This window comes from Mytilus californianus, unplaced genomic scaffold (genome assembly GCF_021869535.1).
Source record: "Mytilus californianus isolate M0D057914Y unplaced genomic scaffold, xbMytCali1.0.p SCAF_3, whole genome shotgun sequence".
Classification (NCBI taxonomy): Eukaryota; Metazoa; Mollusca; class Bivalvia; order Mytilida; family Mytilidae; genus Mytilus; species Mytilus californianus.
Genome location: NW_026262679.1, coordinates 48,508,811 through 48,532,135, shown reverse-complemented (window position 1 = coordinate 48,532,135; position 23,325 = coordinate 48,508,811). Strand labels below are relative to the sequence as shown.

Genomic DNA, 23,325 nt, shown 5'->3' with positions numbered 1-23,325 from the left:
GAACTTCTATTAAGCCTTTAGGGACAAATGCACCTATATTTGTTATCATGATTATAATATATATCTCTTTGTATGTGTTTTATGAACCATTGTATTTGATGTACATGCATTGCATACTATATAAATACTGACGCAGAAAATTATATAATTTATATAAACCTCCAAAAATGATTTTTATTATTACTTCCTTCACCGGAGGCCCACATAAGTAATGTCGGGTCTCCTGACTCGAAAAACCCCGGAACGTTACAGTATGCAGGCGCTGCTGGAATGTTGCTTCATAGAAATGAAAAGTTTACAATTGGGAAGCTGAAATCAATTTTGAACTATTTAGTGAGAGAACATCATCTATATAGCGGAAAGTAAAGTTAAAGGATACTGCTAACTTCTTTTCTTTCTTTCTAAGAAGTTCCTGTATGAAGTCAGCCTCGTATGAATAAAGGAACAAGTCGGCAAGAAGAGGGACACAGTTGGTTTCCATGGGAATGCCGATTGTTTGTTGAAAAACACGTCTTCCAAACGTAACAAATATGTTGTCAATCAAGAAAACAAGCATCTTCATATTGTCAGTTTCAGAGAATTTTTTGTTTGAATCAGAGTGATTTTTTACAAAGTAGGATTTATCCCTCTCTAAGACAAAATACTTTTATCAACGTTGGTCATTTTTTTTATGAAACAAAGCAGGACCAACTCTTTCCATTTATCTTTTAGTTTAGAATGGGGAATACTTGTGTAAAGTGTAGAAAAGTCAAATATTTTAATACTATTGCAAGATGAAAGAGTCTTAGATTGTATGTTCTCTAAACGATCTTTGGAATTTTTTAGTATCCACATGTGATTCACGCCACCTCTAGAATAGATAGTTTCGCAATAACTTTGAAGCCCGGCTTTGATTGCTGATAAAATTGATGTTAATTATTTAGAAAGAGGTTTCGTGGAGCACTTGGAAGACCCAGCACTATAAAGTTGTTTGTAAGGACACTTATGTAGTTCAGGTATCCAATACAGTGATGGAAGATTCAGTTCGTCATCTTTGGTTGAAATTCAGAAGGAACATAGACCAGACCTATGATTATCCAGGATTTCCTCATTGATAAGTGTCATGGGGTATATGTTGAGTTTCCAAAAGAATTGTCAATACCTAATTCATTTATCAAGCAGTTTATGTAATGTGATTTACACACAAGTTGTTTGGGGCTTAAAGTGTTTAAAAGTGTCATTTTCATTTATTTGGACTGTTTTGATACATCTTCGGGTGGGTTGGAGGTCTCCGAGGGTATCATCGGATCAATAGTCAGTGCTTCGGTGCTGACATGATTTATAACATACCCACTTTTTCAATTGTCCACTAAAAATATATAAATTATAAAGATACTAAGGTTCCCTCGGGCCAAGTAGATCTTAGATGGAAGGAAATTATTTTGTGGTCCTTTTATGTCAATCAGCTCCTCAAGTTTTCAAGGACTTATACATCCTTAGCATTAAAATTTTTGCTTTTACCGTTCCCGATGAAGGTAAATCCAGAAAAGTGCTTCGGACGCAAGTTATATATAAAGTGTTATTTTCATTTACGAAAATGACCGTATCAGGGATACTTCATATCAGCACATGAGTGCTAAGTTCTAGGCTAGTGATTACATCGGGACGAAACGTTTACAAGCAGTGGCATCGAACCATTGGTTGTAATTTGAAACTAATATTTCATATATTTGGGGCATTCGAACAGCTTTTCTGGATTTATCTTTTTAGTGAAATTCAGAGCTGCTCTTAACTTTAGGAGAAGCATGTCTCTAAGCAGGAAGTGATTTCTTCCAATTCGGGACTTCCTATTCTAATGGTCTATATTGGACGTTTGTTCCACAGCTTCTGCACGAAGCATTAAGTTATTTGAAGCCACGCTAATCTGACAGTTATTGTTAGTAAGTCTTTAAGCCATTCACAGCTCTATCACCAGGATCGCTCAGGCACAAATGTTGAAAACCTCAAATGTGAACTCCTTGGATACAACATTAGCCATATGACCGAAATTGGCCTTAAACGAATAGCCAAAGATGAAATAAGCCTAAGTAAGTTGGAATCTAAGTTTTTTAAAAACAATTTCTAAATTTTTCATCGGGATATTTTCAAATGTATCTTCCAAATTATGTCAGTCCGAAGCACTGCCATATAGTTTACCAAGTTTTGTTTTGTTCAGATTATGTCTTTGTTTTGTGTATAAGGTTGAACTATCCGTACTGTCCACTGAGATTACTACAGGATCAATGATGAGTTTTTCTAAGACTTGAATGTTTTATTATCCAAAAATGTGACATTTGAGATTTAATTGATTTCATTGCAATTTGAATAATACGTTTTTCAATGATCCACTTTTCAGCGATTGCTTGCATCTCATATATCCTATATAACTTGACATTTAGAGTACCACTGAAACTAGGCTTATGTATATCTGGATTTTTTTTTTATAAATAGACATGTATGGACACATTCTCTAAACGCTCTCTATTTTTCTATGTTTGTATGTATCAATATTCGACTCAAACTAAAATTTTGAACTTTAAAAATGGATCAACGATAAACGTGACGATTTCTTCATTGGCAACTTCCCATTTTTCAGTAGACAAGTACCCTCTGACGTTAAGTTGAATCTAAATTGATAGCTTCGTGCTTCCTTATTCACATTGCACGGACTTTATAAATATTGTTGTGCTCTTTTACAAAGAGTGTTCATTCGGGAAAATGAGCAAAAACGAGTAAAAATTAACACTACACAAAATTAAGGGTACCATCACTATTTGGTTGACTAATACGATGTTTCGGTGTCACAAGTCATGAAAGACAAAATTCTGCTGCTTAGATCTTTTAGATACTACCATAGTAGTCTGATGTGTAAACTTGATGATTGTGTCTTTTTCTCTATTGTGACGTTTTGACGCTGATCCTATTGACGCACCAAGTCTCGCTCTTTATCAATCCGTCAATTGTTTTTTTTTCTGTTTGTATATTAATGAATTGGTAAACGAGATTTGAACACCCTATGGAAAGAAACATTTTTTATTTTCGTGTGAATTTAGTGGAAATCGTAGCTATTTATCGTGAAAAATTGCATTTTAATAAAAAAAGAAAGGCTTAAGTGTAAGCATGCATTCTTACGTATGTTCAATATTTCAATGATTAAGACTGCAATTTCCAGGTTGCTAACGCTTTTTTTTTTGTGTTTTGGCAAAGAATAGAATATATAGAAAAACTGTAAAGTACAAATGATCAGCAACACACGATAATCAAAAAGTCAACAAAACCAAAATTGTAAGTCCCCTTCTTATAGGAGTATCTGCCTTTGAATGATATTTTTTACCCATTTTTGAGCTTATGAAAAACTAAAGCAGACAAAAAAACTAAACAGAAAATGATCAGCAATACAAGACAATGAGAAAAGACATTCTATTCATGAATTATTTTATAGAAAACAATGATGAATAGTTGCAATTGTTGAAGACGCACTTGGATCCAGGTGAGCCACACATGCTCTTTAGAGCCTCTAGTTTTAGATAGCAAACACACATTTTACCTGTGAAGTAATCACAAAATTGTGATATATTGAATACTCTTAATCATCTTGAACATGAAGCAAATGAGCAAGTTTAAGAATGTAGACGTAAGTAAAATTTTAACTTCGTAAAATAATTCCACCGTATCTATCAATCAGGGTTTTTCTATCTCTAAGGACTATCTGTTCCTCTTTCGTGAGTGTTTGGGGTTGAAGGGGCGTGGGTTTTTTTTCACCTCGGACAGACACAAGTTTTAAAACCCTCAAAAACAAAACATTGTTTCAATAACAATCAGGAAAAAATAACGTTTTTAAATAATTTATTTCAAACATCTTTTTACTTCTCTTAATAAACAAACTGTTTACTTAAATAATAAAAAAAAATAGTAGAAACAATTGTCCATAAATTTAATTCACACTAGGACAATTTTCAAAAAGTACCCCAATCACTGTATACCTTATTGTTTTCACAACATTTCGGCGTAATTCATAAGATTTTACCAAGTTGAAAATACCTACAGATGACTCAAAACTGCAACTAAATACATTTTGACAATTTTTGAGTAATTATCAAATAATTGTCGTGATGGGCAAACACCAAAATTCTATTGCATGTAATGAATTGCATTTCCTTTATAATTTTATAAAGTTTTGACACTGGGTCAAATAGAAGTATATCTTACCAATTATGATAATGCACGGTCCCAGTTAGTTCAACATATTCAGGGGAAATTAGCCTTTCTTCTAAGAACTGAGAAATACTAAGCTTAAGATGTTTAAGGCATATCACTTGTGTATTTCCTTTTCTAAATTTGTAATGACATTTATTGTCGAAATGCGGATCTGGTGCAGCAAGTTTTGTACCGTTAATGTTATTATTTTACTATTAAAAATCGTAACTAATTTAGCTTCATGCATACGGGTCCTGCTTCATATCTGGATCTTTTGTTTGATATTGACACAGATGGACGAATTTAAACTAAGATCAATGACAAACATGGCGATTTTAGCTTTCCCATTGTCAACTTCCCATTTCTCAGCAGTAATATACCCTCTGCCCCATCGTATCACATATCTCAATTGACAATTAGGGGCGTGTATGTTCACATAATAGAGGTTTTTTTTAACATGGGTTTTGTCCTGACAAGAAAACTACTCTAGCTGGTTTATGAGAAAGAACGACTTAAATTGACATACGTATAGCGGTCATTATCACGTATTTATTTACCGATACGATGTGTCTGTGTTTCAACTCACAAGCAACATATTTTCGCGGTCTTAGATCTCAACATACCAGAATAGTCGTCTGATCTGTGAAATTGTCGATTATGTCCTATTCCCTATTATGATATTTCTACTACGTGTATATCTGCATGTAAAGCAGGAGACGTTTATCCTAAAGATGCACTACGTTCCGGTCCGTTAGAAATTAACTTTTGATCTTGATTTGTATATTTCTAGTGGTTTCGCGAGATTTGAACATATGTAAACTACTGTTACCACTAACTTATCAAATTTTATATTACATATCCGATACAAATTGCACAAACAATATTATCATGACAAATGGGAAATAACTCTTGCTGAATACAGAGAATTGTATTTCCCATATGATCAATATATATATATATATATATATATATACAAGTCTAAATTGAAAACAACATTCAAACCTATGATTGCGTTGGATATAATATATATAATTATTGTAATTTAATCTGAACAAAAGAAGATGTCGGGTATATCTGAATGAGACCGTGACCTAAAATGAGTAAAATAACCAAAAAGACATATACACGTTAAGTTTATTGATGACAAAGCAATGTCTTACATTATGTACAATACATTAACGACATTAACATGCAAATAAAACATATACAAATGGCAAAGGATGAGTTTCATAACTAAATGTGGCACCGTTATATTCATATTCAATAGCAACATGTGAAATATATTTACTAACAGACAACATAAAGTCATATAACAGAATCTTTTATCAGCAGATCTTGCATATTTCAATCAGTAGCAAAAAATGAAATATAGTTACTAACAGACAGCATAAAGTCATATTACAGAATATTTTATCTGCAGATCTTGCATATTTAAATCAGTAGCAAAAAGTGAAATATAGTTACTAACAGACATCATAAAGTCATATTACAGAATATTTTATCTGCAGATCTGGCATATTTTAATCGATAGAACAATATATTTTGTCATATCTGATCTACATACACCAAAGATGATGTTCCCTTTTTTAACATAATTTTTTTAATTCGGTGAAGAGACTCATAGGTTGATAATCCCATTTAAAAAAGTAATACCAAAAAGTTAACACACATTACACATACAAAAGCCATCACGAGTTTGAGTACCGTTATGAAATATCGGTGTCACAAATGACCACGGATATGTTCAAATTTTTGTATTCACAATCCCGTTCTTTTTTTTCCTCATCGAAAGAGATTTTTCGCAGAATTTGTACTTACCATGATTGAAACAACGTTCGCCACTAGTGGAGCATGATCTGCTTTCTCTATCTGAGCATCTGCGATCACCCCAATTTTGGTAGGTCGTGTTGCTCACTCTTTAGTTTTTTATGAAGTGTTTTTTTAACATAAAATTGAGAATGGAAACGGGGAATGTGTCAAAGAGACAACAACCCGACAAAAGAGCAGAAAACAGCCCAACGGAATTGTTTGTTTTTGTTTCGTCGTTTTTTGCCATTACGTTGTCCGACTATCTCGACTTCAAAGTTTTGAATGTTCCCTTGGTATCTAACGCCTCTTTTTTAATATTGAACAGTAATTTTAGATTAAAAAAGCCGCACGTTTCAAGTCCTGTAATTTAAATTTTAAAGAAACTCAAATATCAAATGTATGTTTTAAGACTTCGTTGTGAGACATAAATAAAGGTATAAACTTTTACAGCATGAAAATATAACATTAAAATTTATCATTTCATAGATATACATTTCAAATGAATTGTAAAAGAGAAAAAAAGATATATATAATCAATAAAATATGAAATCCCTTAATTTTGTTTGCAAAGAGAGTTGAGCATTGGCAGGTACTTAACTAATTCTTAAGATATTTGAAATAATAGGCGCTTTAGTAAATTTGAATGAAGCATAAATAAGGAATGCTGCTTGCATTTAAATATGATTATGTTTGGGTGTTTGAACGTGTTCGTGTCTTTTTTCTTAATGCAAAGTTTGTCACGTTCACTTCCACTATATAACGTTTCTCTCTTTCTATCATTTAATACTTACATCACATATCATTATTTTATACAACATTTCATCAATGACCAACGGTCAGTTATTTTTGGCAATAATATTAAACATTAAATACATTTAAATAAACAAATATCAAATAAAACTGTTCCATTTCAGCTAATCAATAGATCAACACATGTTGTATCATTATAAATTCCATTTAGTCTTTTACCCGTTTTCATATTTTAAACAATTGTTTATAGATTTCAGGTGACCATATCTAAATCAAGGCAGTATTATGTCTATTCAAGCTTGTGACAGACACGATTGACAGCAGACTGCCCTGTAACCTTTATGCTTACACATTCCTGCTTGAATAACTAATGGGCAGTTTGGATATGTATCTTCACATCTTTCTGTAAAACAAAATACTTTTTTCTAGTATAAAACATGTTTTATCATATATCTGACTGTGACACTTGATACATAGTATAATTATGGAATTACATGACGAATGATGTAATCAAAGCAAGGTATATATACCATTGTCCTGGCAACTCACCTTGTCTCACTTGTTTTAAATGCATGCGATTTTGGCACATTTATTCATGTGTTTGTCTGTTTTATAATTCGGCATATATTTTATATGTATTCACGTTTATGAATGACAACAAAAGATAAAAAAAACCCTGTTGCTTTATTTTCTGGATTTACCTTCACAAGGAATGCTCAAAACCACAAAAAAAATTTAAAAAAATGAAAGCCAATGATTTCATAATACTTCAGGTTTTATATGGCCAAAAGGGGCTGTAAAAGAATCATCAAAGGTAAAATATGCCCGAGGGAATTGACACTTGAAGATGTGAAATTTGTTTAATTACTCTACGGAAAATTTGAGAATGTATGTTATAAAGGTGTCAATGGAGAAACACTGACTGAAATTTCACTTAATCGTCCTTTCTGCAAATAAACTCATCATAGATACCATGATTAAAATTTTGTACGCCAGAGCGCGTTTCGTCTACAAAAGACTCATCAGTGACGCTCGAATCAAAAGAGTTAAAAAGGCCAAATAAAGTACGAAGTTTGAGAGCATTGAGGACCCGATATAAGCCTTCTCTGGCTTGAATAAACACATTGAATCCGGCGATACACTCTCTATACGTTAAAGAACCCATTGCATTCTCTCTTTCAGGGGTGCGTAGGTTGCCTATTACAAATCAAAATATTTTTTCCTATCGACATACCCGTATTTTAAAGTAACAGTAAACAAATCAAACCTTTAACCAAGTCGACCCTCTTTGCAGAATTCACATATTGGATGTATATTCATTGTCCTTAATATGTTAGAAATATATCTATTTGCCACTGATCGTAAAACAAAACAAAAAACAATCTATTAATCAATTGTCTATTTCCAGGGTATCTCGGTTCAAGTGATTTTTTTCTCGTTTCTGAACCTATAGTTTTGTGTTCACTTCCTGTTTTGCCTTAGTTTGTCTTACTTCCATGTTGTGTACTGATTACCATTTAAAATCTTCAATTTTTCAATTCGGTGAAAAAATGGTAAAATCATCTGTTGATTGGTTTTTTACCATTGTTCTTTTGTAATAATGTTTCCTGTCACCGATAACATATAATACAGCCAAAGCCAGTAGTTTCCGCATTAATCTTTATTAGATTCTCAGTTATTTATCTATTATTGTCTTATTAGTTCCCAATAAAGGAAATGCATAGATTTTATACGGTATATACAATGTACTACAAGGATAGTGTCTATGCACCGGATCATGATATATCCTTTTGTAGAGTGTGATATAAGTTTTATTAGGTTTAAATTGTTGCAAAACATTGTCTCTCAATTTTTCTCAGGAAAATACTTTTGTATTTATCTATTTTTTGGTATTAATTCGGGCAACTGAAAATGGATTTATTTAATGTGCATTGACATTCCTACACAATGAAATCGTGCAGTGTAATCATTTAAAATTGAAAATGTCACTAGAAAATTTTTCGTTGAAAAATTTAGAAATTTAGAAAAAAAAAGAAAGAGGCGGAAAATACCAGGGGATATTCAAAAATTATAAATCTAGAGAAAGTAACAACGCAAAAGACCCCCCCCCCCAAAAAAAAAAAACAAAAAAAAAAACGAAAAGACTATGTTCACAAAACACTAATTAGAAAACTAAGACCGATCAACACAAACACCACCAAAACTGCGATGATCTCAAAAAGCCGAGAACGGCAATCAGATGATGCTGCAATATTGACACCCGTCATTTCAAGAAAATCATAATAGGAAATATAAGCTCTTTATTATCGTATCTACTTGGAGATTCATACTCAATTTGCAGGCGCTGCTGGAATGTAGCTACATAGATATGGGAACTTTTCAATTGGAAAGCTGAACTCATCCTTAAAGTTTTGTCGTAAAGTTTTGTTCTCAATCTACCCTCATAGTCAATTTCTAGATGTATCTAACATCGTTGTCAATTTCTAGATGTATCCAACATCGTTGTCAATTTCTAGATGTCTATCAAGATACGAGGCATATTTAACTGTAACTGTGTTATCCTTTTTTCAAGTTCGATGTGATAAATACGATCAACATAGTCGACATGAATCATTTAGGGAGAGTACATCATCTCTATAGCGGGACGGGACATTTCTTTTATTTGGTACTCATTGATGGGATTGGTGTTATTTGTACACCAATTGTATCAGAATTATTAGTCTGTATTGTATGAAAGAGAAGCGAAAGATATCAAAGGGATTTTCAAACTCATAAATCGAAAACAAAATGACAATGCCATGACAAAAAACGAAAATCAATACACAAAACACAACATAGAAAACTAAAGACTAAGCACACGAACCCCACCAAAAACCGGGTGTGATCTCATGTGCCCCGGAAAGGTAAGCAGATCTTCTGCTTCACGTGTGGCATCCGTTCAATTAAATATATGTTACTCACCAGAAGGATCTGTATAACTATTACAAGGATTAGCTCCACATTCCTCTGAGCTTCTTGGTTTGCTGGTAATATCACAGGCATTCACCTCACGGTTATCTGTGTCAATACACAACACGTCACGCGATCTTTCTCCTTTGCCACAGGTTACAGAACACTTCAAAAGAATAATGTCAATTTTAATGTTAATTCTGTAAATTTTCTTTTATCATTACGACGAAATAGTCATACATTTTGTGTGTTAAAACAAATACCTATTTACATAAAAGTCAAAAATGATTTTTTTCCATTTCATTTGTTACTATAAACATGATAAATATAAAAATTATTTTAGCATTTTTTTTATATTAAATCTGATATTTTTCTCTGTAATCATTGCTAAAACTATGAAAAAAAATATGTCCGTAAGTATTAAGTCATGAAAAATCCCTTCATAGGAATGTGTTACCATTAAGTGAAATCAATACAACACATGCATATGCATGCAGGATTTATACTAGAACATTATATACCTGGCTCCATTCAGTCATGAACCACTCTGGCGGACAAGATGAAGATTTGCATAGTTCATGTTCGACAGGTCTCTCTTCCATATCGCAATAATCATTTGGTATAACTTCATAAGCTGTATTTCCATTTTCTCGTAAACATAGTACCTGACGGCTCCTAGTTCCCTCACCACATGTGGAATTACACTAAAATATAAAAAAAAAACAGATGAAGTTTTTTTTTATACCGAAATAAGTCATATACACCATTTTTGATGTTAAACACCAAATATAACTTGACTATGTACGCCAGAACATAAAAAAGATTAAACATGAAATGCGTTTTGGTTGTTACTGAACTAAGGTTGCAACTCCCCAAGACCCAAGGCGAAGTATACCTAGCTATAAAAGTTTTAAGGTGGTGTGGTATGATTGTCAAGAGACAAGTATCCACCAAAGACCAAAGTTTTCAAATGGTCTGCGTTTTCCATTCTGATTATAGTGCTCACAAACATATTATGACTTCCCAAAAGTTTGGTCTTGGAAGTGATGGTAATTCTAGAAATGCTTTATGCATTGAAAATATGCCATATATGTTTATTTGAATATTAAAAGTTCTACTCTAGATAGACTCCATATTACCATAAGTAATAGAAAACCGGAACGGAAGATAATGAAAAATAAATACAAGTACAAAAGAGTATTTGCTAAAGATTCGACCAGAAAGCAGCACATGAACATTTATTCTTGTCATCAAATATAGATGAAAATAACCGAACCTGTAGTTATTGCAATTCTGTAGGAACAAAACAAACCTGTTGCCAAGGACCACTAAACCAATAACCATTACAGTTCTGCCGTGCTCTGCATTCACGTTCACCTTCTGGTTTCCTGTCCTCTTCACAGTCCGGACCGGATGGATTTTCACTGACACATACAACCCTGCGTCTCTGCTTACTTATTCCACATGATACTGGGCACTGAAGGGGTGAAAGTTCAAATAATAATACAGTTCAGATAGTCAACATTAATCAGTCAATTGTCTTTTTAAATAACTAAACATTAGTCATTTAATATATGTTAATATATTTGGTTTAATATGACTATCCATATTATCTAGACAATTCAAAGTTAAAGAAACTAGAGGCTACATAAGCATGAGCCGTTGAATCATACTAATGTTGTCTCTATGCAAAGTAAATTAAAAACAAAATACTTAACTTTGTAATAATTTGAAACATCATATGATGCTTCATGACCTAAATGAGGAATTCACCACAGAACAAGAAGCACACAACAAATTGACCGTAAATGACATACCTGTTCCTGCCAACTCGTGGAATACCAAGCGGCACTGTATCCATATTCGCAGGTTGTAGAATAACACCCTTCCTCTTCCGGTGGCATATCTGTACTGTTACAATATATGTCGTTTACGATATAGCCATCTGCTGAAGTACAATTTACGGTTCGTGTCCTTAAACCCTCACCACAGTTTGTAGAGCACTAGAAAACAAGAACTGAATTTGTTCATGTTTGAAAGTCAAATATATATAACACATTTTGGCTTCAAATAAACAGTTTTTAACATTAAATCGAGGTAATATTCTTACACTATAAAGATGGTCTTGGGGGTAAGGTGAATGTATTAGAATGTAAACGGGATATCTATGTACAAACTACGCTTCATATGTTGATGTCCTCTTTAATCGTCCGCGTCAAAATAAGTCCCATTTCTTTATAGTGCAAAATGGTAGGACGAAAAGAAATGTCATTTAAGAAGATATTCACAAGATATAAAATTACTTATACTCGCTGCCAAAAAGAAAGAAAACATCGCTTCTTACTTTCTAAAATTAAGATTATTACAATTATATATTTTCCTGCAAAAATGTACATCATATATATTTGTAGGACTCGGAGATGCGATGGTCACCACTGTGTCTAAACTACCCCGGCGAAAAATGTTTGGACTCAATAGTATCTAATGTCCGGTACGGTGACGGACAATCAACAGACAGAGAAAGGTAGAAATTGTGTTTATTTATATGATGTTTTAATTATATTGAAGACTATACATACACATATAACTATTTTCGATAGTGTGATGTAATATTTTCTACCACCGTTCTAGATTAATGGAGATATAAGTAAAAAGGCACATCAAAATGGTGAATTGAGTGAACCCTGCCACGAATTTGTTTAATTTCTCTTTAAATTGTGCACACTGTACGGAAAGAAAGGTACGGAAAGAAAGATATTAACACGGAGATTTCAAGACTTGTCACTATGATCACCTGAATATTAGCATGTCTGTGCATGGAATGAAAGAAGTGGGTCATGTCAAAATTGAAGCACCCGGTTTTGTCAATGTGTACGACCCGGTTTTGTCCTTAAATTTAACAAAGCAGACCCGGTTTTGTCATAGAAAATAATGCATAATCGCATGACGAAAATTAAAATATGGCGTTCAACAGCAGTTTGAGTGATCGTTGAAAAACATTTTCTTTCAGAGGATAACTTATAACCTTTTTGAATCCGTAAAGACTTGAATTCCTGCTATTTTAGAAGAAAGCAAATTTCAATAATGTTTTGTATAAAAAAAAAAAGGAAAAGTTGAAAAGAAACGAAGGTTTTGTAACGCGATTGGATTTTTTTATATCAACTATGTAAATTTAAGTGTTCAAACTTAAATAGTGTACGGCCTTGAAAATTTAAGGACGCACATTTGATATGTGATTATCTTAAAGTTCCGCTCTACTTAAAGGGGGAGACAGTATGATCGTTTGAAAATAAATATTTTAAAACTAAACGTTCATTATAAAGCAAGAGAATAAGACAAATGTATATGCATGCAGAATCGCCCAAGAAAGGGAATTTCCATGCGGCGCAAAGGATCACAATAATAGTGCGTGAAAAATCTGTTTACCCCTCCTTATTAAAATAATACTAAGTATAAATTAGTATAATAGTCTTAGGCCATCCGGAAATTGCAATGATGATTATTTGATTAGTAATTTTATAAATAAACGATGTTTTATCTCTTATTTATTTCTTCTCTTTTTTGACATTAACAAATTCATTAATGCACTAGTATCAAGTTAATTGTTAACAAGTACAACTATTATATATAGGTTTATCTCTTCATTGTATAATGATTATCGTACATTGACAAAAGTTCTACAATTTAAGCACGTTGGTCAAGTTTAAAATTGTCAATATGCAAGGGCGGACCGAGGCCATGATTTTTGAAAGGGACGTATTCATAAACGGATTTTATACCGCCAAGCGTAGCAATAGGAACTTATTTTTTACGATTTTTTGTCAAATAAAAAATCATATATAAATCGTAAAAAAACATAATAAAATAATTATTTCTAGCCACCAAAAAGGGGGGAGGGGGTCGGCGTACTCCCTCTACCCCCTGGATCCGCCACTGATATAATGTAACTATATCGTATACCATCATAAAATTTAATAAAAGACGAAAAAACAGAGACAGTCGCCAATCGCATATTTACTATAGGGGCTCTGTAATCAAATGAGTTCAGCCTTTTTCAACTCACTGAATTTTATAGTTTGTTCATATGTTGTGCTGTTATCCCAGTTTTTTCTTGTTTTTTTTTTGTTTTTTTTTGGGGGGGGGGGGGATTGGGAGGGAGCGCTTACACGTTCAACCCCGCCATTCTGTATGTGCCAGTACCGAATCCAGGAGCCTGTAAATCGGTGGTTGTCTTTTGTTGCTGTATATTATACATGTATTTGTTTTTCGTTTTTTATTTTGCACATAAATCAGGTCGTTAGTTTTCACTTTAGTTTTATTTACAGTTTTCATTTCGGGGCCTTTTTTTAGCTTGCTATGCCGTATGGGCGTTTCTCATTGTTGGATACGGTGTTCTATATTTGTTAACTTTTACGTCATTTGTTCTTTGATGGAAAGCTGTCACATTGTCATTTTTCACGGTCTAAACTGCCACTAAGGTTGTTCTACGAAGACGAAGACGAAGATATTGGACGTTGTAATGTTGCAAACCAAATTTTATTTATAAAAAGAAATAATTCTTTCATGCCATGCTCAACGCTCATTTTAACATAGGTAGGCATTATATTTGTTAAAATTTTTAAACCAAGCGTTAGAATTAATGTATCCATCTGATGAATTAAGCCTTTTTCAACTGATTTTTATAGTTCGTTCTTATACTGTACTGTTACACCAATTTCCCAGGGTAGGGGGAGGGTTGGGATCCCGCTAACATGTTTAACCCCGCCACATTCAGTATATATGTACCTGTCCCAAGTCAGGAGCCTGTAATTCAGTGGTTGTCGTTTGTTGCTGTGTTACATATTTGTTTTTCGTTCATTTTTTTCTACATAAATTAGGCCGTTAGTTTCCTCGTTTGAATTGTTTTACATTTGTCATTTCGGGGCCTTTTATAGCTGACTTATGCGGTATGGGCTTTGCTCATTGTTGAAGGCCTTACGGTGACCTATAGTTGTTAATTTCTGTGTCATTTGGTCTCTTGTGAAGAGTTGTCTCATTGGCAACGAATCACACCACATCTTCTTTTTTATATCATAAGGAATTAATGTAAGTACATGCTATAAAGTATTTATTTTCATTTAAACTTAGTTCGAAGATAAGTTCAATAAGGTATACGTATAGCATTCAAAAATGTCTACTCCCTATTTCGAAAAGTTCCCGTTTGAAATATATTTTAACACGACATGTTTGTATTGCAATAACATCTTTATAACATCTTTTTGACTCACATATTTAATTTCTTCCGATGGGCAATGTTCAGATCCGTGTTAACGTAGCTTTTCATAAATATGTGGTTTCAAAACAAAACAAAACTGGGTCCTATACTGAGACAAAACCGGGTCCTTATGTAATAAACAACATTGACGAAACAGGGTCCTTCCATTTTGACATGACCCATTTCTTTCGCTCCATGCACAGAAATGCAAATATTGAGGAGCTCGTAGTGACTAGCCATGCAATATCTGTGTTAATATCTTTCTTTCAGTACTTTTCTTTCCGTACAATGTGCACAATTTAAAAAGAAATTAAACAAATTCGTAGCAAGGTTCACTCAATTCACCATTTTCATGTGCCTTTTTACTTATTTCTCCATTAATCTAGAACAGTTGTAGAAAATATAACATCACACAATCGAAAATAGTTATATGTGTATGTTTATTCTTAAATGTCATTAAAAAAACAAATTAATAAACACAAATTCTACCTTTTCTCTGTCTGTTGATTGTCCGTCACCGTACCGGACATTATATACTATCGAGTCCAAACATTTTTTGCCGGGGTAGTTTAGACACAGTGGTCACGCTGAAGTGAGATGGTCCGTTCGTAACTTTAAATACAACATGAATTCGCAGGCAGGAGGATAAGATTTTGTAGATGAAGGTTTCATGCGAACAAAGGAAAGATCGGATGTTTTTGAGAAAAAGACCACTACAAACTACAGAAAAAGTGCATGCATGAGAACTGTTCTAAATACACAATGTATACTGATATTTGATAAGACAGACCGGTTTAAGGGTATACGATACAGTTTTGATCCCACGGTGATTATTTACGAAAATTTGCAAACAAGCTTTTTTTTACTTAGTCAATTCAAATATGTAATAAAAAATATACCTTCATGTGCTAAATTTAGAGATAAATGGGGTTGAAATTTTAGACATTTACTTAAAATTTCGGTTTCTTGGACATTTCTATCCTTTGGACAGACACACTTTACTTTTTTGTTTCAAATGACAAACACATGAGGATTTTTGTAAAAAGATAAGGAATACCTTCTTTACAAAGTTATGCTCTTATATGTAATTTGTTTAACAATTCTTTGTAAATGATTTATTTTAATTAAATTTCAAGATTGCAGAAAAAACCGGCTGCATATTTACCTAATTAAAAAAAAAATTCATCGGTTATTTTTTCATAAAAATTGGAACAAACAATCTTCATACAGTATCGAGTCAAATGTCATTTAAGAAAAGAGGGGTCCATGTGCTCGTTTTCAAGCTAATTATAAAAAGCACTCGAAAAATGCATCTTTTCTCGATATGGCGCAATTTCGGGGCCTTTTATAGCTGACTTATGCGGTATGGGCTTTGATCATTGTTGAAGGCCTTACGGTGACCTATAGTTGTTAATTTCTGTGTCATTTGGTCTCTTGTGAAGAGTTGTCGCATTGGCAACGAATCACACCACATCTTCTTTTTTATATCATAAGGAATTAATGTAAGTACATGCTATAAAGTATTTATTTTCATTTAAACTTAGTTCGAAGATAAGTTCAATAAGGTATACGTATAGCATTCAAAAATGTCTACTCCCTATTTCGAAAAGTTCCCGTTTGAAATATATTTTAACACGACATGTTTGTATTGCAATAACATCTTTATAACATCTTTTTGACTCACATATTTAATTTCTTCCGATGGGCAATGTTCAGATCCGTGTTAACGTAGCTTTTCATAAATATGTGGTTTCAAAACAAAACAAAACTGGGTCCTATACTGAGACAAAACCGGGTCCTTATGTAATAAACAACATTGACGAAACAGGGTCCTTCCATTTTGACATGACCCATTTCTTTCGTTCCATGCACAGAAATGCAAATATTGAGGAGCTCGTAGTGACTAGCCATGCAATATCTGTGTTAATATCTTTCTTTCAGTACTTTTCTTTCCGTACAATGTGCACAATTTAAAAAGAAATTAAACAAATTCGTAGCAAGGTTCACTCAATTCACCATTTTCATGTGCCTTTTTACTTATTTCTCCATTAATCTAGAACAGTTGTAGAAAATATAACATCACACAATCGAAAATAGTTATATGTGTATGTTTATTCTTAAATGTCATTAAAAAAACAAATTAATAAACACAAATTCTACCTTTTCTCTGTCTGTTGATTGTCCGTCACCGTACCTGACATTAGATACTATCGAGTCCAAACATTTTTTGCCGGGGTAGTTTAGACACAGTGGTCACGCTGAAGTGAGATGGACCGTTCGTAGCTTTAAATACAACATGAATTCGCAGGCAGGAGGATAAGATTTTGTAGATGAAGGTTTCATGCGAACAAAGGAAAGATCGGATGTTTTTGAGAAAAAGACCACTACAAACTACAGAAAAAGTGCATGCATGAGAACTGTTCTAAATACACAATGTATACTGATATTTGATAAGACAGACCGGTTTAAGGGTATACGATACAGTTTTGATCCCACGGTGATTATTTACGAAAATTTGCAAACAAGCTTTTTTTTACTTAGTCAATTCAAATATGTAATAAAAAATATACCTTCATGTGCTAAATTTAGAGATAAATGGGGTTGAAATTTTAGACATTTACTTAAAATTTCGGTTTCTTGGACATTTCTATCCTTTGGACAGACACACTTTACTTTTTTGTTTCAAATGACAAACACATGAGGATTTTTGTAAAAAGATAAGGAATACCTTCTTTACAAAGTTATGCTCTTATATGTAATTTGTTTAACAATTCTTTGTAAATGATTTATTTTAATTAAATTTCAAGATTGCAGAAAAAACCGGCTGCATATTTACCTAATTAAAAAAAAAATTCATCGGTTATTTTTTCATAAAAATTGGAACAAACAATCTTCATACAGTATCGAGTCAAATGTCATTTAAGAAAAGAGGGGTCCATGTGCTCGTTTTCAAGCTAATTATTAAAAGCACTCGAAAAATGCATCTTTTCTCGATATGGCGCAGTTTGACGTCGCGAAAAATAACATTGTACGTTAGCAACGGCATTACCTCCCCTGTAACTGTATCGTATCCCCTTAAAAAAAAATAACTCAAAAAGAAAACATGATTTAAGAGGGCTTCTATACGAATTCCGCATCAAATACAATAGAATTACCTCGCTCCAACGATCTGAGGACCATTTGAAGCAATCTTCTACTTTGCAATGTCTAAATGTTTCAGGTGCATCTAGATGTGAACATTCGTCTAATGTACTTTCAAGGAAAAGAGAATCTGCGACTTCTTTTAAACAGGAAATATTTCTTATTTGCATCCCATCATCACACGTTGTACTACAAGAGGTCCATGGTGATGCCTCCCAGCTAAAATAAACGAACAATTAATTTCTAGTTGCTAAATTTAACCCCCACTCCAATCTAATATCAACGAAAAATTGATTTCTAGTTGCTAAATGTAATATCTCCCCATTCTTTTATCAACGAACAATTGATTTCTAGTTGCCAATGTAAGATCGACACCCCCCTCCAAATCAAATATTAACATTCAATTGATCTCCAGTTGCTAATTTAACACCAGTGTTCCAAGAGAACTGGAATAAGACTTAAAAGGAACACACAAAAATAGCATATTTGATTTGAAAAGAATCCAGTAACAATTAATGCAAATGAAACAATCATTGTATCTAGAAAACCAATACAATGGTGTTTTCTTCTGAAAGTAAGCCATAACAATAAAGAAAAGTTTAAAAAAAATCGAAATTGCGTTACTATGCGCTAAATTGTGTATTATTGTTCAAAATCTTTACCCCTATTATCATTTCATCATCTGGTACATTTGGAACGGTAAAAGTCTTTACATTTAAGATCAGTATACCTGGTACATTTGGAACTTACATTTAAGTTCAGTACATCAAATACACAATCACACCTATTATAATCGTAAAGTAGATTTTCCCGTCATTAACTTTTATGTGGCCATTAAAGTAACTATATATAAATTCTAAATTTAAGATCAAATTTGATTTAACGCATAAAGAAGGCTAAAACGTTCATTAAAAGGATAACATCTTATTCACTTCTAACCTTGCGGGGCAAGCCTGTGTGTTACATTCTCTTGGTGTTTCATCAGGTCTTGGTAATCTCCTACAATGTGTTTCGAGAACTTCTTTTGAAGCACGAACACACTTAACAATAGGATGCTGAATTCCTGTCAAGTATAGTATTTATATATATATAGTATGCTTAGTACTAAGTACGGAAGTACACAGAATGTATAATAAACTTTGTCAGAAATTTCACAAAATGCATGGACATTTTAAAAGTAACATTAAAATAATTATAGCCTTCTTGTTCTATTCATTTCGTTTTTCAATAAATTATTTTCCATTGTGTAAACTTAAAATTGTTGAATGGAAACAAATTCATACATGTTCTAACCCTAAGTAGAAAGTTATGTTACGTTGTAAAAATATAGAGCTTACTGCCAAATTTTTTCCATACTTCTGTTAATATGCATGTATATTTTTTCTTTAAGCTGAAAACTAACACAGTTAATACCGGTTGGACAAATATGTACATTTTTTATAGTATGATTTACAAAGGTCAACTCTTTATGATTGTTTTACAATTGTACTTTATCAGTCATTATGTCACATTTCAACCTAAAATTCAGGTTTTCAAAATATAGCAAATGAACAATTTCTAAACGGTTTAATTTCTTGCTGCTATTGTAAAAGTCCATCCATTTTGTGTGTTTACAGGGAATGATACCTATTGCAGACGCATGACCTGTGTTTAAAGAATAATCTTTGCCAGGTTTGCAGAAAGGCAAAACAAAGAAGAAAATCAAAAGAAAAACAAAGAGGAAGCAAACGATAGAGATTCCTTTTTTTTTTTTTAAACGAACATCAAACAAATTGGACTAATGTAATTTTAGGAGAATGATAAACCCGATTACGATCCGACCATAAATATTTTACGAGTATAAAAAGTACCTGATCCACAAGTCCTATTACAATCTGTGTAACCAATCACTTTCCAGTTATAGATAACTGGAGCTGTTTCTGGATCTAAAGGATCGGAAACGATGATAGGTTTTCTTCCATTATCATTAAGGGCTCCAGTTTTTTGGTACATAGGATCATTTTGACCATTTCCTAAAATTCCATTCTTGTGCATTTTATCCTTCATTTTATCCATAAATGGAAAACTTTGTGTGTAAGCAGGTAACGGCAGATTTTTGCCACCAGATACGGATGAAATATAGTAACTTTTCTCCATTTTGTCTTTAGGTTGATTCCTATCAGGCTTTCTTTGACTTTCCTCTATAACAACTGTTGCATCATATCTTTCTGTCTGTGGAAGATTTCTGTTGTTAGTATATCTATTCCGATTTCCGTCATTTCTGTTCGTATGTCTATCTCGGTTTCTATTCCTATCTGAATTTCTGTTCGAATCAGTATTTCTATTTCTATTTCTATCTTGATTTCTTTTCGAACCAGTATTTCTATTTCTATCTTGATTTCTATTCGAACCTGTATTTCTATTTCTATCTTGATTTCTATTCGAATGAGTATTTCTATTCCTATCTGGATTTCTATTTAAATGAGTATTTCTATTTCCAGAACTGCCTAAGACAGCATTGTAATAATCATTATTTCCGTTGTAATCGTGATTCCTATTATTTCTATCTCTAAACCCGTTATTTAAATAGTTTGTAGTAGAGGCCCGACTTTCTTCTCCACCATCAATGCGAATAGAATTCCCAGATTTTCCATTTTCGAGTGAAAGATCTTGGTATTTTAGCATTCCATTTCGGTCAGTGGGATATCCAAATTTGTACAATACACCAGTATTCCTCCCAAAATATAACAACTAAAATAATATAGTATCATGAATGAGAAGTCTATTCAGATAAATCTTTTTATTTCTCAAGACACATACTTTTGAATATTAAATGTATATCTAATACACAGAAAACTAATAGAAAATAACGATAAATTAATATGAAGGACATGACACATGTGGAGCAGGATCTGCTTACCCTTTCGTATATAGCACCTGAGATCATCCCAGTTTTGGGAGGGGCTTGTGTTTCACAGTCTTTAGTTTTCTATGTTGTGTTTTTTACTGTTTGTTCTTTTGGTCGTTTTTCGTTTTTTGCCATGGCATTGTCAGTTCGTTTTCGACTTTCGCCCCGTATGTATGCTTAGCGGAAAATCATTAAATAACAATTTTAAAGTCTTTATTCGATGTAGATGTTTCAAAACGCTAAAAAAAACACTGCTTTGGTAAAGACAACGTATATTTATACCCGTAAAAATGTCGACTCTGCATGTTAAAACACGCCCAAAAAACACCTAATATATAAAAAACAAGAAGATGTGGTATGATCACCAATGAGACAACTCTCCACCAGAGATACAAACGAGTAAACTAACTGCCTGATTTACGTACAAAACAACAAACAATAAACAAATATGATATACAGCAACAAACGACAACCATTGAATTAAAGGCTCCTGACTTGGGACGGGCACATACAGAATATGGTTGGGTTAAACATGTTTGATGGTATCAAACCCTCACCATAATACGGTGTAACAGTACAACATAAGAACAAACTATAAAAAAAAAACAGTCGAAAAGGGCTTAACTCATCAGATCGATACAAAGTAACAACAAAACAAACAAAAGACACACACAACAGATTCGAGAGTACTCACAGTTACTAAAAGCTAGTTCAAAGCCAATAACAACTAATAAAAAAATCATGTATCTAAGACTTAAATATCAATCAGTTCACACCGAACATCCAATGGATTTAGTGTATAAAGACGTCAGTAACGGTCAGAGACAAAAACTTGACCGTGTGCAATGCCAAAATATGTTCATTTTCAAAATTCCTGCTCAATGTGAAATTTGACTTGTTCCGTCCTCAACCAATGTTTTTTTGTACATACAGTGGTCATTCGTTACTTAAAACAATCGTCACTTCTGATCTTTATCTTTAAAAAAATCCAAAAAAAAAAAACCAAACAAATATGTTATTTCAAATAAGAATTAAATCTTTCGGATGTGAAGAGCATATTTAGAAGTTACTATGTTAACTCATAGATGTATACATCTATGGTTAACTTGAACATTTATATTGGAAGTCAGAAATCATTGCGAAAACTGTAATAATAAATAATGAAAATTATGGATAACGAAATATTAACTTCAGTGACCTTTTCAACTGTCTTTTCTCCCCACAGCTGGACGGTAAATATGTCACTCTTTAAAAGATTATTTACTTTTTAATACATATAAAAAGATATAAAATATGCACTGAAAGTTTCACCTTTCTATTTGAATATGTCAAATATTTTCTCTATATTACAGAGTTCTATGGTTTCAAATATTATCCAAACGAACATTTATTGCTCATATAAAAATTATTATTACTTATTAAGTGGTCAGTAAAATTTGAGAAGACCATAAATTACCATCACTTCTAGGTCTTCATTCGTTGGACCATCTGCAAATAGGCATTCACCAGGACAATGTTTTGAAGCACGGTTTTTATATGTAAATGTGGTTCCCGCGCCTTCGTACTGACCAGGTGCTGATAGTCTACGATGACCATTAATAATGTATTTTCCATTCTTTAATTTCAGGGCTGAAAAAGATTATCCAATGAATTAAAATATCAGCACCTTTAGATACATAAAACATAAAAGAATATTCCAGGATAAACAAATGAAAATAACACTTTATAAATGTCATGCGCATGCGTCCGAAGCGCTTTTTTGGATTTACCTTCCACAGGAACGCTCAAAACTGACCATTAAATATTTACAATACAATGACATGTTTATTATTAAGGTGAAATTAGTTGAGTTAATTTGAAATTAATTTTCAAGAAGATGTCGTCTTTAAATGTTGACCACATCTGATAAAACCTAATTATCTTAAAGAGAATTAAACAATTACATGTATAATAATAAATGTTTGGTTGCATGAAAATAGAGATGCTCCTTTTGATCAAACCTAACTTGAAAAAAAGGATTACATACCTACATATACTATTCTTATAAAAGCAAATAAAAATGTATGACATTGATGAGGGGGTGACACTGGGTACTTATTTCTGAAATCCCATTTTTTTTATAATTTTTCCCCACTTCACGCTTTTTCCCTTTTTTTCCAGATCCCGCAACCCCAATTTTTTTTACCCCCTATATCCCACATCCCCAATTTTTTTAACCCCCTATATCCTACATCCCCACTTTTTGAACCCCCTATATTCCACCTCACAAAAGCGTGTCATTCCCCTCACCGATTTTAGTGCACATGATATGTGTTTCTTA

General features: G+C 32.8%; 1 protein-coding gene across 2 annotated transcripts in view; it reads right to left on the bottom strand.

Annotated features, from left to right (window-relative positions):
- Window positions 1–5,331: 5,331 nt before the first annotated feature.
- The window catches only part of LOC127734754 (thrombospondin type-1 domain-containing protein 4-like), a 57,324-nt gene continuing 39,330 nt past the window's right edge, over window positions 5,332–23,325 (bottom strand). For both annotated transcript variants that reach the window (XM_052244759.1, XM_052244760.1), the window contains exons 8-16: window positions 22,462–22,634; window positions 19,969–20,848; window positions 19,058–19,181; window positions 18,133–18,337; window positions 11,541–11,726; window positions 11,036–11,200; window positions 10,245–10,427; window positions 9,736–9,889; window positions 5,332–7,177 (exon numbers count right to left, since the gene is read on the bottom strand). In XM_052244759.1, coding sequence (XP_052100719.1) covers window positions 7,068–7,177; window positions 9,736–9,889; window positions 10,245–10,427; window positions 11,036–11,200; window positions 11,541–11,726; window positions 18,133–18,337; window positions 19,058–19,181; window positions 19,969–20,848; window positions 22,462–22,634 — 2,180 coding nt within the window. In that variant the 3' untranslated portion in view covers window positions 5,332–7,067. The remainder of the gene's footprint in view (window positions 7,178–9,735; window positions 9,890–10,244; window positions 10,428–11,035; window positions 11,201–11,540; window positions 11,727–18,132; window positions 18,338–19,057; window positions 19,182–19,968; window positions 20,849–22,461; window positions 22,635–23,325) is intronic.